General features: G+C 45.0%; 1 protein-coding gene across 1 annotated transcript in view; it reads right to left on the bottom strand.

Moving 5' to 3' along the window:
• The window catches only part of cdkl5 (cyclin dependent kinase like 5), an 81,855-nt gene extending 74,102 nt beyond the window's left edge, over positions 1 to 7,753 (bottom strand). Inside the window, exon 1 of the mRNA XM_085805190.1 lies at positions 7,659 to 7,753. Coding sequence (XP_085661316.1) covers positions 7,659 to 7,695 — 37 coding nt within the window. The 5' untranslated portion in view covers positions 7,696 to 7,753. The remainder of the gene's footprint in view (positions 1 to 7,658) is intronic.
• Between the last annotated feature and the right edge of the window lie 7,279 nt (positions 7,754 to 15,032).

Raw genomic sequence — 15,032 nt, 5'->3', positions numbered from 1 at the left:
CGTTGTAAGCGTTTGGGGTGGGCGGGAGTAGTAAGCAAAGAACCGGTGGTAAGTCTGGTTCTGGCTCTGAACTAGCTCTGTGGAAAAGGGGGAACAGAGACTACATCCATCTTTATACAGTCTATAATCAGGACACACAAGCTTTACAGTATCATTTTATAGTCCAGTTGTCTCAGGGAAGTAAAATAACTAAGGAGATGTAAGGCAAGGCAAGGCAAGGCAATTTTATTTGTATAGCCCGTTTTTACAAACAGTTTGTCTCAAAGGGCTTTACATGGCATCGTAACAACATCCTCTGTCCTTAGACCCTCACATCCACTGAGGAAAAACTCCATGGAAAACCCTTTTAACAGGGAAAAATCAGAGAAAGCTCAGGGTGAGCAACAGAGGAGGGATCCCTCACCCAGGACGGACAGACGTGACAGAGATGTTGTTACAGACAAGAAACAGTTTACAGTTTATGTAGTTGATCTCTTCTACAGTTGAACAGAAATGGTAGGAGCTGAGGTCAGTTATTTCACTTTGGATGTAGTGATGGTGTTTGGAGGCTCTTCAGACTCCAGCTTGTTTTTGTATCAGTGCTTTTCAGCCCTGACGTTTTTCCTCTGTGCTGTGATTTAAAGGTTTTTACAACTGGTGTCTAAAGGAGAGCGGAGGTCACGAGCTCTCTCCTCTGTTTTACTGTCGTCTGTCACAAAACGGCTTTTCCCTTTGGAAGCCGCCCGCCTTCGTTTCACTTTGAGAAGCCAAACCGAGATAAAGCAACAACGATCTTTTATAGCACAGACAGAAAACTGCAGGAACATAATTCACAGCTTTTCAGGGAGACTGATGAAACAAATGCTCTGTAATAAAACTTGAGCTGTGACAGTGTTGTTAAAAGGGATGAGCTATTTTAGACACTCAGGGGGCTTTTTCGTAAAGGTGATTCGCACCACGCAGATCACAAATGGCTGCTGCATCTTTTCTCTTTTTTTTCCAAGTTCTTTGTGCTCCCAAATTGCAGATAAATGAGTGAGTCCTCCTGTGCAGATCGAGCTCTCACACAGAAACCACCTCATGTTGGAGATGTGGTGAAACTGACTCCAGGACTGGAGGGAAACATGTTTACAGTATCTTCTCCACAGTCACAGGAGCTTCTGCTTGAATTATCGGTTTGAGATCAGCACCTGCATTATACAAACTGTGATGTTTGTTGGTTGTTAAATATCAGTTGTTTTGATGACATGTTGGAGGTCAAAGGATGTGCAAGAGAAAAGTCAACGTCTGTTTCAGCTGGAGATGGAGGCTTGTCATGATACCAGGACTTCAGCAGTCGATACCAACACCAGTGAAATTCTCGAGCCCATGGACTTCTAAATTCACTACTTCACTTAAAGGGATAGTTTTAACATTTTGGCAAATCGGCCCATTGCCATAATCCCTATAGTCATAGCAGTAGGTTCGTTATACCTTTAATTGTCGGTGCAAGCTGTTTTAAGAACGGCAGAGCAGAGTCGTGAGCTGCTCAGAGCTACACTACGGAGGCTCATTATGGGATTTCTTGGTTTCCCTCATCAAACTCATCAAATACACAATCCAACAACGCCACAACGCTCTGGTGGACAAGTTGTGAGCTGCACATTCACCACGCTATGAGATAATAACACAACGTTACCAGACAGAGTTGTTTTAGAGGGAAATACATGCAAAACCACTGATGCGTGTTGCCTTCAGGGACAGTTTTTCATCAACAGTCTCTGTATTTCCCTCTAAAACAACTCTGTGTGGTAACGTTGTGTTATTATCTCATAGCGTGGTGAATGTGCAGCTCACAACTTGTCCACCAGAGCGTTGTGGAGTTGTTGGATTGTGTATTTGATGAGTTTGATGATGAGGGAAACCAAGAAATCCCATAATGAGCCTCCGTAGCGTAGCTCTGAGCAGCTCACGGCTCTGCTCCGCCGTTCTAAAAATAGCTTGCACCGACAAATAAAGGTAACAAACCTACTGCTACGACTATAGAGATTATGGCAATGGGCCAATTTGCCAAAATGTTGAACTATCCCTTTAAACCAGATCCCTGCTCAGATTCTGGGTCAGTTCTGAACAAAGTCAGCAACTACAGGACGATCCAGACAGAGTTTTGTTCCTGTTTGCAGAAACAAAGTGTTCTGAAGCCGACAGCTCTGTTCCTCAGCACTGAAACCAAATCCCCAAAATATCTCTTCTTAGGGACCAAACAGTGAGAAGCAGCAGCAGCGGTGAATGAATCCATGTGTATAACTCTTGTGTATCTACAAGCAGAGAGTCATTAGTCGGGTTAAGTCGTCTCACTGCGGCTTTAAATCTCCCGCCGCCGCCGAACCGCAGCTCTTTGTATATTTAACTTTTTTTGATGAATGTGTGCCGACAAGCAGCGATGTAGATCACAGTTAGTGAGAATTATCAACAGCACGATAAACACTCGGTCACTCGCTGCGTCGTCTCACATCAGACTGAAGCTGTGGATGAATGTCAGTCCAGCTCCCAGGAATCAGCCCCAAACCGCGCTGCTGCTGAATGACAGACATGCAGGAAGGAATAATGGCTGCACGGGTAACGGAGCCTTGCACACACACACACGCCAACATAACACAAACACAGTTGAGGATGATGCTCATGACCTCATTTTAGATATTTACTGTAAAGTGAAGCAGTTGAGGAAGTGAAACCTAAAGTAAAAGTCTAAAGATTTAAATATAGAAGCTGAGAAAATAGACACGGTCATCAGTGAAAAATATCTACAGATTACAGGTTATTTTTGTCATTCAAAATAAAAGATCAATCAGCAGGATGACATCATTATCTGAAGACTTTTCACACCTGACCGAACCGAACCCAGGTCTGAACCCAGGTTGGTGTTTCTGCTCCATTTGGTTCTGGTTTCACACCAAATAACTGCTGCGTCTCCGTTAGGGGTGTACCCGAACCCCAATACGGTACTCGGAAGTACACGAATAAAGCTTTGATCCCGAATATTTTTTCTGTCCGAAGTTTCTCCTCATTATTCAGGAGCTTTTTTCTAAAGAAACAGAAACGTTTGGATCAGCGACAGCAACATAACCAGGTGATTCTGGTTCACATTAGGATTGTTAAGAAACAGCAACTCCCTGCATGCACTGCGTTACAAAAAAAATGGGAAAAGAAGCGGCTATAACGGTGGATAATTTGATTTGAGTGTCACACCCGCGAAGCGACTCGTTTCACTACCAGAATTTGATCCATTTAGTCCGATTACGTTTGGAAAGTCTAGAAGAGCCGCACCATTAAATTATTTTATTCCCGTTCTACTTAGCCCAGAGCTAAAGCAGAAGTTAGCCAGCTGGCTCGGCGTAGCACTAGCTCGGCTGAAGTCAGTGCGCCCACTTCCGGTTTCTTACCGAATACGAATATGAATCCGAAGTTTTTTTTAAAAGCCTGAATCCGAATAGTGCACTGGCTGTACACCCCTAGTCTCCGTACACTTGACATTGATTGGTTTGTAAACAGGCGTGTGATGACGTAGTCACAGAGTCACCAAAGCTCTCCTCAGATTAACTCGTTAGCAAAGTAACAATCCAGGAAAATGAATGAATAAGTTTGTGGCATCGTGGCAACGATAATTATTGTTATGGCGTCGCTACCAGCAGCCTCAACGCCATCAGGCCCAATGTGAAACCTAGCTGGGATTCAGATGAACGTCCTCGTCATGCGCCAATGCTTTATCGTCACCGGCTGGGAAGGAAAGACGACTGAAGCTCTGCTGGGAGCTTGCATGTTGTGATTGGACCAGATTTGTTTGGTCATTTTGGACATTTTGTCTCCTCTTGTGGTACCGTGGTTTATCTTTATTTCTTCTTAAAGGTCCAGTGTGTAATAATTGTCAAGGTTTATTGGTCAAATCTGAATCTACTACCCATGAATATATTTGTATAAGTGTATAATCGCTATAAAATAAAATCTGCCTTATAATTATTCTTTTATATATATATATATAGCAAGGGTCTTGCTTTAGAGAGCGTCGCCATCTTGCGCCGCCATGTTTGTATGGCAGCCCGAAGGGAAAATCCCCCCCATTTTACAGACTGGACCTTTAATGTGTAGGCTAACCTCCAGAACCTCCTGTTAAAGAAAAACTGAAACTTAAATTGAAAAACAAAGCTTTCACACCGAAACAGGGTTTAGTCTGGTCCAGACAGAGACCACCTCTTTAGGTCGGTCGTCCGAGGGGGAGGGGGGGGGATTTCACACCTGTAAATTTGGTTCGGATCAAACAGAAAAGTCAGGAAGTCGGGACCAGTCGAGGTCGGTGTGAAAGCCTCCGTACAGGACTTTCTGACCTGGTTTTGGTTTGGTGATTTTAGTCAGAAATATTCAGTGATGTTCAGGTGAAAGCTGAGTCACACACCTGAAGGACCAGTCATGTGCATTAGCATTAGCACCACATTCATTCTTTCTCTTCTCTCAACATAAACACAGTTTTTTTAAAGGTACATTGTGTAGGAATTCCTCCCATCTAGCGTTGTGGTTGTATATCGCAAGCAGCTCAATGGTATTTTTCATGCTGCATTCATGTGAAATTGGGCAGACGGCAGACGGACGACAGCCGCTGCACGTAACGGCATAAACAAGCCTCTCTTTGTTGATGGGGGTGATTACTGATTAATGAAAAACAGACTTTTGAACCAAATAATTGATTTTCCTGAATAGACAATAGGAGAAGTTACACAATGTCCCTTTAATTCAGTCTCCTCTGCAGTGTTTTAACGGCTGGTTGAGTTTCAGTCGGACACGTCCTGCAGATTAGAGCCGGAGCAGGACGGAGACAGGTCATGGATGGTTTTCAGTGTGAAACACCAAACCTGCAGCTGTGGGGTTTCACTCCCAGTCACCTCAACACGGACTGTGATGTGAGTTATGACATTACAGGACTGTGTCACTGAGACGAGGTCGTTCTGAGTTTGCATCAACGCCAGATGAAAATAAGAGCAGATGAGGGAACAGGGAGAGTTATTATCACTGAGCTCTGATTGGACGTAAATGAGGAGGATGGAGGAGTAAAGCTGATAACTGCCCGGCTCTCTGCAGAAGATCACGGTAAATAAAAGATCTGGAAGCTTCTGGAGAATATCTGCTAAACAATGTGAGTCCAGTCTGGAGGATTACATCTTAATCTACAACAAACTCCTCCGGCTGCTACTGCCCAGACCCTGATCTGGCTCTGCTGCTCTGGACCTGCAAGACCTGAAGCATCGGCTGCTGATGAACACACCACGGTTGTATATCGCAAGCAACTCAATCGTCGTTGTGTCAGGAATTAACTGGGATGCTCAAAAATAAAAAGCTAAGTTGAAGTAAAAACACAAATGAAAAATATCACTTTAAGCTTTTGTGACCGAGGAGCAAATCATTAGTTTTAAAGCTACATTGTGTAGGAATTCCTCCATCTAGCGTTGTGGTTGTATGTCTCGAGCAACTCAATGATATTTTTCATGCTGCATTCACCTGAAATCGGGCAGACGGCAGACGGACGGCAGACGGACGACAGCCGCTGCACGTAACGGCATAAACAAGCCTCTATGTAAACAAGTGGTCCGTCAGCACGAGGCAAAACAATACACGTGACAACATGTTGTCATGGCGATGTGGTATTGTTTTACCGTCTTTCTTTAGACTTCTGTGACTAAAATGACATCTGGTTTGTTAGCGACGGCCGTCTGCCCGACTGCAGGTGAATGCAGCATCAGTAGCCATGTTTCCATCCAAAGTGACTCGAATTACTGGGAAATGCGCATTAAAAGAAATTCGAATTTGAATCCTGTGTGTTTCCATCTACGGACTTTTGCCGTGGCGATGCGCCACAATTAATTAGGCATGTAGTGAAACCCTGATGTTGTCTTGTGAGTGAACTGCAACACGGGAGCAGACGGGGTGAAAGTGGCTACGTCACCACTTAATTCGAATCATCAACCAAAACCCGGCCCTAGCAGCGTATTTCAGTTTGTGCGAGTCAGGGGATTTTAATTCTAATCACGGCGTTTCCATCATCATTTTCCGATGTGATACATCTAGATGATCTAAACAGCTGATGGAAACGCACCTAATGTAACGCTCCATTCCTCCTCACTGCGTTACCGCGGTGACTCTTCACAGACGCCACCTCCACCTGAGCCGACAGCTCCGGTGTCTCCGCTGAGTTTCCGTGGTTACCGTTACCGTCACACTGCCACTGAACGTAAAAACTCAAAATCTTACCAAGAATATTTGTCTTATTTCTAGTCAAAACAAATCTAATTATAGCTACATAAAATAAGACTCATCACATTAAAAAGCAGCTTGTTTTTAGACACTTTTTACTTCTTTCAAGCTGATTTTCACTTGAAATAAGTAGAAAAATCTGATAGTGGAGCAAGTTTTTCTTTCTTATTACAAGCACAAAAAACTTGCTTTCACTGGCAGATTTTTCTACTTATTTCAAGTGAAAATTAGTTTGAAACAAGTGATAATGATCTGAAAACAAGTTCATTTTTAGGTGATTAGTCTTATTTTAAGTGAAAAGAGATTAGTTTTGACTAGAAATGAGACATTTTGACAAGAAATGAGACAAATATTCTTGGAAAGATTTTGAGTTTTTGCAGTGTGAAGGTAAAAACATGGCGACACCACATGGCAGCAGCACCGAGCTTACCCGCTCCATGGAGATATGAATGATATGAACGGCTCATTCAGAGCTGAAAGGAACACTTCACTTTGTTGATGGGGGGGATTACTGCTTAATGAAAAACAGACTGAAGAACCAAATAATCGATTTTCATGAAAAGATAACAGGAGAAGTTACACAATGTCCCTTTAAAGGGACAGTTCACTCAAAATTGAAAGGGCTGGGAGAAGTTTCAGAGTCCTCCGTGGCTTCTGAGTTACAACGGCGCTCTGTACAGCAGTGCATGTCCATATAACGGTAGCGAACAGGGGTCACATTTCTTCGTCCACAAAGACACACCAAAAAAACAAGTTCACTGCTTTGCCTGTGTCAGTGCAAATCTCGCGTGATTTGCATTGAGATTCTGGCAGAGCAACACTGGGAGCTTCGGCTACAAACAAGCTTAAAATATAGACTTATTTAATTTTTTACGGAACAATTTCTCATGTTGGGGCTTCAGTACAAGAGGGACATTAGAGACGAGCAGCATGGAGGTGTTTGGATGTTTTTTGGTGTGTCTTTTTGGACCAAGAAAAGTGAGCTCCGTTCTCAACCGTCATATGGACATGCAGTGCTGCACGGAGCCCCGCTGTAACTCAGAGAAGCCACGGAAACTTCTCCCACATGACATTTTATGGTGATTGTTTATTTTATGGTGATTGGTTGTTGTTGTTGTCATTTTGTTTCCTTTGTTTTGTATGTTTTATAGCAAGAATGTTGCTCAGTGACAGATTACTTGGAAAATTGGATATTGAGTGAGGGGCAGGCAGGCAATATAAGATGTATCTTCTCCCTGCTCCCTTCCAATCAATGGAAGAAATGTTGTGATGATATTGTCAAATTGTGAAATTGCCTTGGTTGGAATAAATAAAAAGAAAGAAAGAAAGAAAGAAAGAAAGAAAGAAAGAAAGAAAGAAAGAAAGAAAGAAAGAAAGAAAGACACACACACAGCACTCACCTTCTCCCACAATGCCAAGGACCTCAAACTTATTCATCACATCACCGAGGGCGGGGGCTGCTCCAGGTGAAACGAGCGGCTCGGCTTCAGTGAGGAGACTCGGACCGGACCGACCGGACTGTCGAGTCGAGTGTCAGACCACCACACCCCATCATCTTCATCACTCCTCCTCCTCCTCCTCTTCTTCCTCTTCTTCTTATGCAGCTTCTCCTTCTCTCTCTCTCTCTCTCCTCAGCCTTCTGTCGTCTCTGTAAATGTCACTTTCTTTTATTTATGGATTTATTTGCCTCAAGTTGCTTCAGTCGCCTCTATTCCAACTCTATTCCAAGTCTTCACTTCGTTGTTGTTGTTGCTGCACGTCGTCACGCGTTTCTATCCAAACCTCGGCACGGCTGCACCTGGAAGATCAAGAAACAAGAGGAAGATGAGGAAGAAGAAGAAGCAGAGTATAAAATTAACTTTGTGACCTAATAACGTATGAAATTTTACCAGCCAAAATACAATATGTTTTCACCGGCCACTGAACTGCTCACAACACAAAGTCATTAAAATCAGCAGTGTTTCCCCCATTGCATTATAGTTAGCTGCCTTAACAACACACACCTCCCTCCTAAACTAAATTGTTGCAATAAATATATGTTACAAAATAGGTTTAGGCTTAAGATTAGCTGATGGAATGACAACAGACATTGCATAAATAATAAAATAGTCTTTCGGAGGAAGATATAGTGATGTGAGTTTTGAAACTTTCCATTTCAGTGAAGTTGGCATATTCCAGCTGCCGGCCAATGGTGAGTGGCCTCATAATTTTACTCGCCAAAATATATTTTTACCCGCATTTGGCGAGTGGCGGGTGCTAATTTTAAACCCTGAGAAGAAGGAGTTAAAGGATAATTTCCGTTTTTTACAACCTGGACCTTATTTCTAGCATAAAATAAGATCATTTCACTCACCCAGACAACTTTGGTGTCATTTGGAGTTGTTTTGACGAAATTAGCCCCAGTGGAGCGGCGCGTATATCCGTATAATGCGAGAACACGGGGCAGCGCAATGCAGCCTCTAAATAACACATTATCCGCCGCAAAACTCGTTCATTTAGCCAATATTTAGTTATGATACACTAGTGCTATTCCCCTCTGAGTCCGTGGTGGCATGTTATCAACATGCTGCGCCTGTAGATTGACTACTAACGTCTTATCTGGATGATGTCATCTCCAACCGCTGCCCGGCGCGGCTAACTTGCTACGGCTAATGCTACGGTTGGTTTCTGTGTGTTTCTGACTTGTCAGAACAAAATGAGCAGCTGGATGAAGTTCAGCTTCCACAGGCTTCCTCTCCTCAACCTGGACTCACTAAAGCTCCGGCTAGTTGAGATAAAAATGGACCCGAATGCCGAAGCAGAATGATTATTATCAGAATGAGCCGCGCGGCGCTCAGAGATGACATCATCCAGGTCAGAGGTCAGTAGGTCAACCTACAGACCCCGGATGTTGATAACAGCTAACCCCGGACTCAGAGGGGAATAGCACTAGCCTATCAGAACTAAATCTTGGTGAAATGAAGGAGTTTCTCTGCAGATAATGTGTTATTTAGAGGCTGCATTCTGCTGCCCTGTAGACTCCATTATACGGATATACGCGCCTCTCGGCTGGAGCTCATTTCATCACAACCACTTGTAATGTCACCAAAGTTATCTGGGTGAGGAAATGATCGTATTTTATGCTAGAAATAAGGTCCAGATTGTAAAAAACGGAAATTATCCTTTAACATATTCTGTGAGAGAGAGGGGTCACTCCAAGGTCCAACTTCCCATCATGCATCAGTCCGTTAGCGTTAGCCACAGATGGTGGTTAACTAGGACAAGCAGCCTAGGCAGCGTTTCCTCCAGGACACGTTTAAATCATGGATGACTTAAGCATGACTTACACACACACACACACACACACTCACACACACACACACACACACACACGCACGCACGCACGCACACACACACACACACACACACACCCTGCCTTCTATTCTAATGAGTCCCACATTGACCCAGGATGCAGCTGAAGGAGCCGACACCGTGCAAAACCAGCAGCTTCGAGCCGAGTCCTGTTGGATCAGGTTTAACCCTCCTGTTGTCCTCTTGGGTCAAGGACGGAAGGAAGGACAAAGGGAAAGATGGGAGAAAAGAAGGAAGGGAAAAGGGGAGGAAGATGGAGGATGGAGGGAGGGTACAGATTGGGTCAACTGGGTCAAAAAGGAAGGAAGAAGTAAACTAAACACGGGAGCAGACGGGGTGAAAGTGGCTACGTCACCACTTAATAGGAATCATCAACCAAAACCCGGCCCAAGCGAGCGTGTTTCAGTTTGTGCGAATCAGGGGATTTTAATTCGAATTACGGCGTTTCCATCATCATTTTCCGATGTGATACATCTAGATGATCTAAACAGCTGATGGAAACGCACCTAATGTAAAGGAAGGAAGAAGTAAGGACGAAGGGAAGGAAGGAAGGGAGGGAGGGAAAAAGGATTGTGGAAAGAGGGAAGGGAAAAAGGAAGGAAAGAAAGATGGAGGGAGGAAACATCATTCGAGGAAGGAAGAAGGGAAAGAAGGAAGAAAGGAAAGGAAAAGGGATTGTGGAAAGAGGGAAGGGAAAAGGATGGAAAGAAAGATGGAGGTATAAGGAACAGATTGGGTCAACTGGATCAAAAGAGGAAGGAAGAAGAAGTAAGGACGAAGGGAAGGAAGGAAGGAAGGAAGGGAGGGAGGGAGGGAGGGAAAAAGGATTGTGGAAAGAGGGAAGGGAAAAGGGAGGAAACATATTCATTCAAGGAAGGAAGAAGGGAAAGAAGGAAGAAAGGGAGGATGGAGGAAGGGAACAGATCAGGTCAACTGGATCAAAAAGGAAGGAAGGAAGAAGTAAGGATGAAGGGAAGGAAGGAAGGAAGGGAGGGGAAAAGGATTGTGGAAAGAAGGAAAGGAGAAAGGAAGGATGGAGGAAGGGAAGAGTTTGGGTCAGTCTGAACCAGAAGGAGAGCTGGAGAGTTTTAACTTGAGTCCAGACTGAAACACGACGTCATTCAACACCTGGTTGGTTTGTGATGTGATGAAGCTGCTGCAGAAACATCTGAGCTTCTTCTCTCATCATCACAACTACTTCAACAACAACAAAAACCAAAAACACTTTAATGTTGATTTGGCTCATCTGCCTGTGTGGGGGCGTTTTCCTATGCAGTGAGCACACACACACACACACACACACACACACACACACACACACACACACACACACACACACAGCAAAGTCTTTCAGGGACGAGTCTCAAGGAAGTCTAAATGGAAAGCAACTGGACTTGGTTATTTGTCTAGGAAGATGTTTCTCCTCTCATCCAATCAGAGGCTTCATCATCAGTTCCTCCTCCCTCACAGAGGTTAAAGGGATAGTAGCATTTTTTTAAAGTGTGGTTGTATGATCTCCAAATAGCCCCTAAGTACTTTAATTGCAGTTTTAGACTCTCTGCACTCCTCCCGTTAGCAACGCCAGCCCATAATAGCCCTGCCCAGAGATTTACAACATACAGTGTTGTGAATGGACCCAAAGAAACGGCCTATTTTCACGGCCTAAAAGAGGTTTTATGTGAAAAAAAATACACAGTTCCATTGTTCGCTATAATATAATTTTTTCCAGCCCTTCAAAGTGCAGGAAAAACACAGTTTTTATTTGGACCTAACCAACTCACGTATCCCTCCGCCCAGGGTTAGCGCCCGCCGATCAGCAGTTGGTTAGGTCCAAATAAAAACTGTGTTTTTCCTGCACTTTGAAGGGCTGGAAAAAATTATATTATAGTGAACAATGGAACTGTGTATTTTTTTTCAGGTAAAACCTCTTTTAGGCCGTGAAAATAGGCCGTTTCTTTGGGTCTGTTCACAACACTGTATGTTGTAAATCTCTGGGCAGGGCTATTATGGGCTGGCGTTGCTAACGGGAGGAGTGCAGAGAGTCTTCTACTGCAATTAAAGTACTTAGGGGCTATTTGTAGATCATACAACCCCACTTTTAAAAAAATGCTACTATCCCTTTAAAGCAGAAGTTTTGGCTAATGCTGCGTTCCGGGCCGGCTTTTGAAACTTCAAATCACGACTTTGTAGCGTTCCAGGCAACCCGTAACTCATGTTTTTCTGACCTGTTTTACCTGTGAAAGTCACTATAACGACCACTCGTAACTTCTGACCCGTGAAGTCGTACCAGATTGAACTGGTACCACTTCACAGGTCGGGAAAACACGAGTTACGAGTTGCCTTGAACGCACCATGCCGTTCTCTCTCCTCATTGGATAAAGGTTGTAGGATACAAGGAAAGTTTTCTCCTGGGCTCAGAGCAGAGCAGAGTGACTGACAGACCCGTGTTTCAGACCAAACACTCTATAGAAGTGATTGCTGTCGGAAGATACAACTATTTAAGACTTAGATTAACACAAATATATCGCTTACTTCTGCTTTAAATACCTGGATCTCCACACCAGATGGTTGTTGGATGTGTCTATGGATGTTCTCATTCATCCAGGCCATCGTTCTTTTCTGGGCAAATTGAATCGTACTGTAGGCAACTGGACTTGGTTATTTGTCTAGGAAGACGTTTCGCCTCTTATCCAAGACAGAGGCTTCATCAGCTCATACGCAACAAGTCTCACTAGTCTAGTCGCACTAGCTTGCAAGACGAAAACGGAAAATAGACGAAACGTCTTCGCAGACAAATACAAGTCCAGTTGCCTACGATTCATTCATTTGCCCAGAACAGCTAGTTGGACCAGTCTCAGCCTGGTCAGATGAGAGATGAAACGTCTTCCTAGACAAATAACCAAGTCCAGTTGCCTTCCATTTAAAGGGATAGTTCACTCAACATTGAAATTGCACTCATTATCTCCTCCCCCTCATGTGGACTAAGAGCTGGGAGAAGTTTCAGAGTCCTCCGTGGCTTCTCTGAGTTACAGGGGGTCTCGGCGTAGCAGTGCATGTCCATATGACGGTTGCAAATGGATACCAACTGTCTTCGTAACAAAAAGACACACCAGAAAACATCCAAATACCTCCATAGTGCTCATATGTAATGTCCGTCTTGTATTGAAGCCCCGAAATGCGAAATTGTCTGGAAAAAAATTAAATAAGTCTATATTTCAAGCTTGTTTGTAGCGGAAGCTTCTCGAGAAGCTTCAATACCAGAGGGACATTACATACGAGCAGCATGGAGGTATCTGGATGTTTTTTGGTGTGTCTTTTTGTTACGAAGACAGTTGGTATCCATTTGCAACCGTCATATGGACATGCACTGCTACGCCGAGACCCCCTGTAACTCAGAGAAGCCACGGAGGACTCTGAAACTTCTCCCAGCCCTTAGTCCACATGAGGGGGAGGAGATAATGAGTGATGAAATTTCAAATTTGGGTGAACTATCCCTTTAAATTTCCTTGAGATAACTAGTATATATGACCTGGACAAATGAGAATATTCACAGGCTTTTTCAGGGAAGAGACAAGGTGGATGGTGATGATGAGGATGATGATGATGGAGGAGAAAATGTTCCTACCCCCCCCAGACAGACAGACAGACAGACAGACAGCTGCAGCTATACTGGACGGAACCAAGGTGACAACAGCAGCGTGATGATGGGATGTTGAGCAGGATGGAGCGAGACCTTCATCCTCCATCCTGCTCAACAACAGACGCCTGTTGGTCCGAGGAGGAGGAGGAGGAGGAGGAGGAGGAGGAGGAAGGAGTTTAAGACTGGATTTAATAGGCAGCAGGTGCGTGCGTGCGTCCGCGTGCACGACAGTAGGCTATAGGATATGTGAGTGTGTGTGTGTGTGTGTGCGCGTGTGTAGCCTATGTATGAGGTGATAGAGAGAGAGAGAGAGAGAGAGAGAGGCTGTAATGCTGCTCTCTCTCTCTGCACCGAAACTGCGTCTCTCGCTGCGTCGCGGAGCGCAGCATCATTCCTCCGCTGTCCACGCGTTTCAGCCTACACACACACACACACACACACACACACACACACACACACACACACACACACACACACACACACACACACACACACTATAACGTAGTTCACCACCACCGTGTTGCAACAACAACATCCACAGACACATTCACACACACAATTACACGAACGAACGAAAGAGAAATAATAATAATAAAACGGCCCATCAGGTCGTTTTACCTGCAGATGTTGATGTGTCGCTGCTGAGGAGGAGAGGAGCAGAGCAGAGCAGAGCAGCATGCCCGAGAAAATGATGATGATGAGGAGGAGGAGGAAGAGGAGGAGGAGAGAGAAGAAACATCATGTGGAGAGAGAGAGAGGGAGGGAGAGGGAGAGAGAGAGAGATTGAGAGAGAAGGAGAGAGAGAGGCCTGAGCGTCGTGACTCCATCATGTATCTACTCACTGTGGACGGAGCGGAGCAGCAGCCATGGCGCCGCCGACAGCAGCAGCGGCAGAGGGGGGAGGAGGAGGAGGAGGAGGAGGAGGTGTTGGGGGGGTGAGGAGGGTGAGGGGGGGTGAGGGTGGGGGGAGAGTCCATGAAGCATCAACAGTCAGTTCTTCTTCCTCCCGAGGCTCCGTAGCTCCTCAGCTTGAAGCTTGAAGCCTCAGCGGCAGCGGAGCGGCAACGCGGCGCAGGCGCGTCACCGTGGGAGCGGCGCCGCGCGTAGTGGCTATAGCCAATAAGGAGCGAGTAATATGGACGCGGGAGGCGCGCTCCCGCTGCTCCGGTTCTGGTTTCTGGCACACACACACACACACACACACACACACACACACACACACACACACACACACACACACACACACAACCTGGACCAAGACGGAGATGAAACCAGGTCCTGGTCTGTTTAACCATTGTTTTCCTCCTGGGTCAAGGAAGGAAGGAAGGAAGGAAGGAAGGAAGGAAGGAAGGAAGGAAGGAAGGAAGGAAGGACGAAGGGAAGGAAGGAAGGAAGGAAGGAAGGAAGGAAGGAAGGAAGGAAGGAAGGAAGGAAGGAAGGAAGGAAGGAAGGACGAAGGGAAGGACGAAGGGAAGGAAGGAAGGAAGCAAGGAAGGAAGGAAGGAAGGAAGGAAATAAGGAAGGATGGAAGGAAAGAAGGAAGGAAGGAAGGAAGGAAGGACGAAGGGAAGGAAGGAAGGAAGGAAGGAAGGACGAAGGGAAGGACGAAGGGAAGGAAGGAAGGAAGGAAGGAAGGAAGGAAGGAAGGAAGGACGAAGGGAAGGAAGGAAGGACAAAGGGAAGGAAGGAAAGAATGGTAAATGGTAAATGGTCTGTATTTATATAGCGCTTTACTATACCTGTAACGATACCCAAAGCGCTTTACAGTACATCACATTCACCC

The sequence above is a fragment of the Trachurus japonicus genome, chromosome 3, assembly GCF_045865225.1.
Source record: "Trachurus japonicus isolate A0001 chromosome 3, Traja_1.0".
Classification (NCBI taxonomy): Eukaryota; Metazoa; Chordata; class Actinopteri; order Carangiformes; family Carangidae; genus Trachurus; species Trachurus japonicus.
The sequence above is the reverse complement of the archived record's forward strand: the minus strand, read 5'-3'. Positions and strand labels throughout refer to the sequence as shown.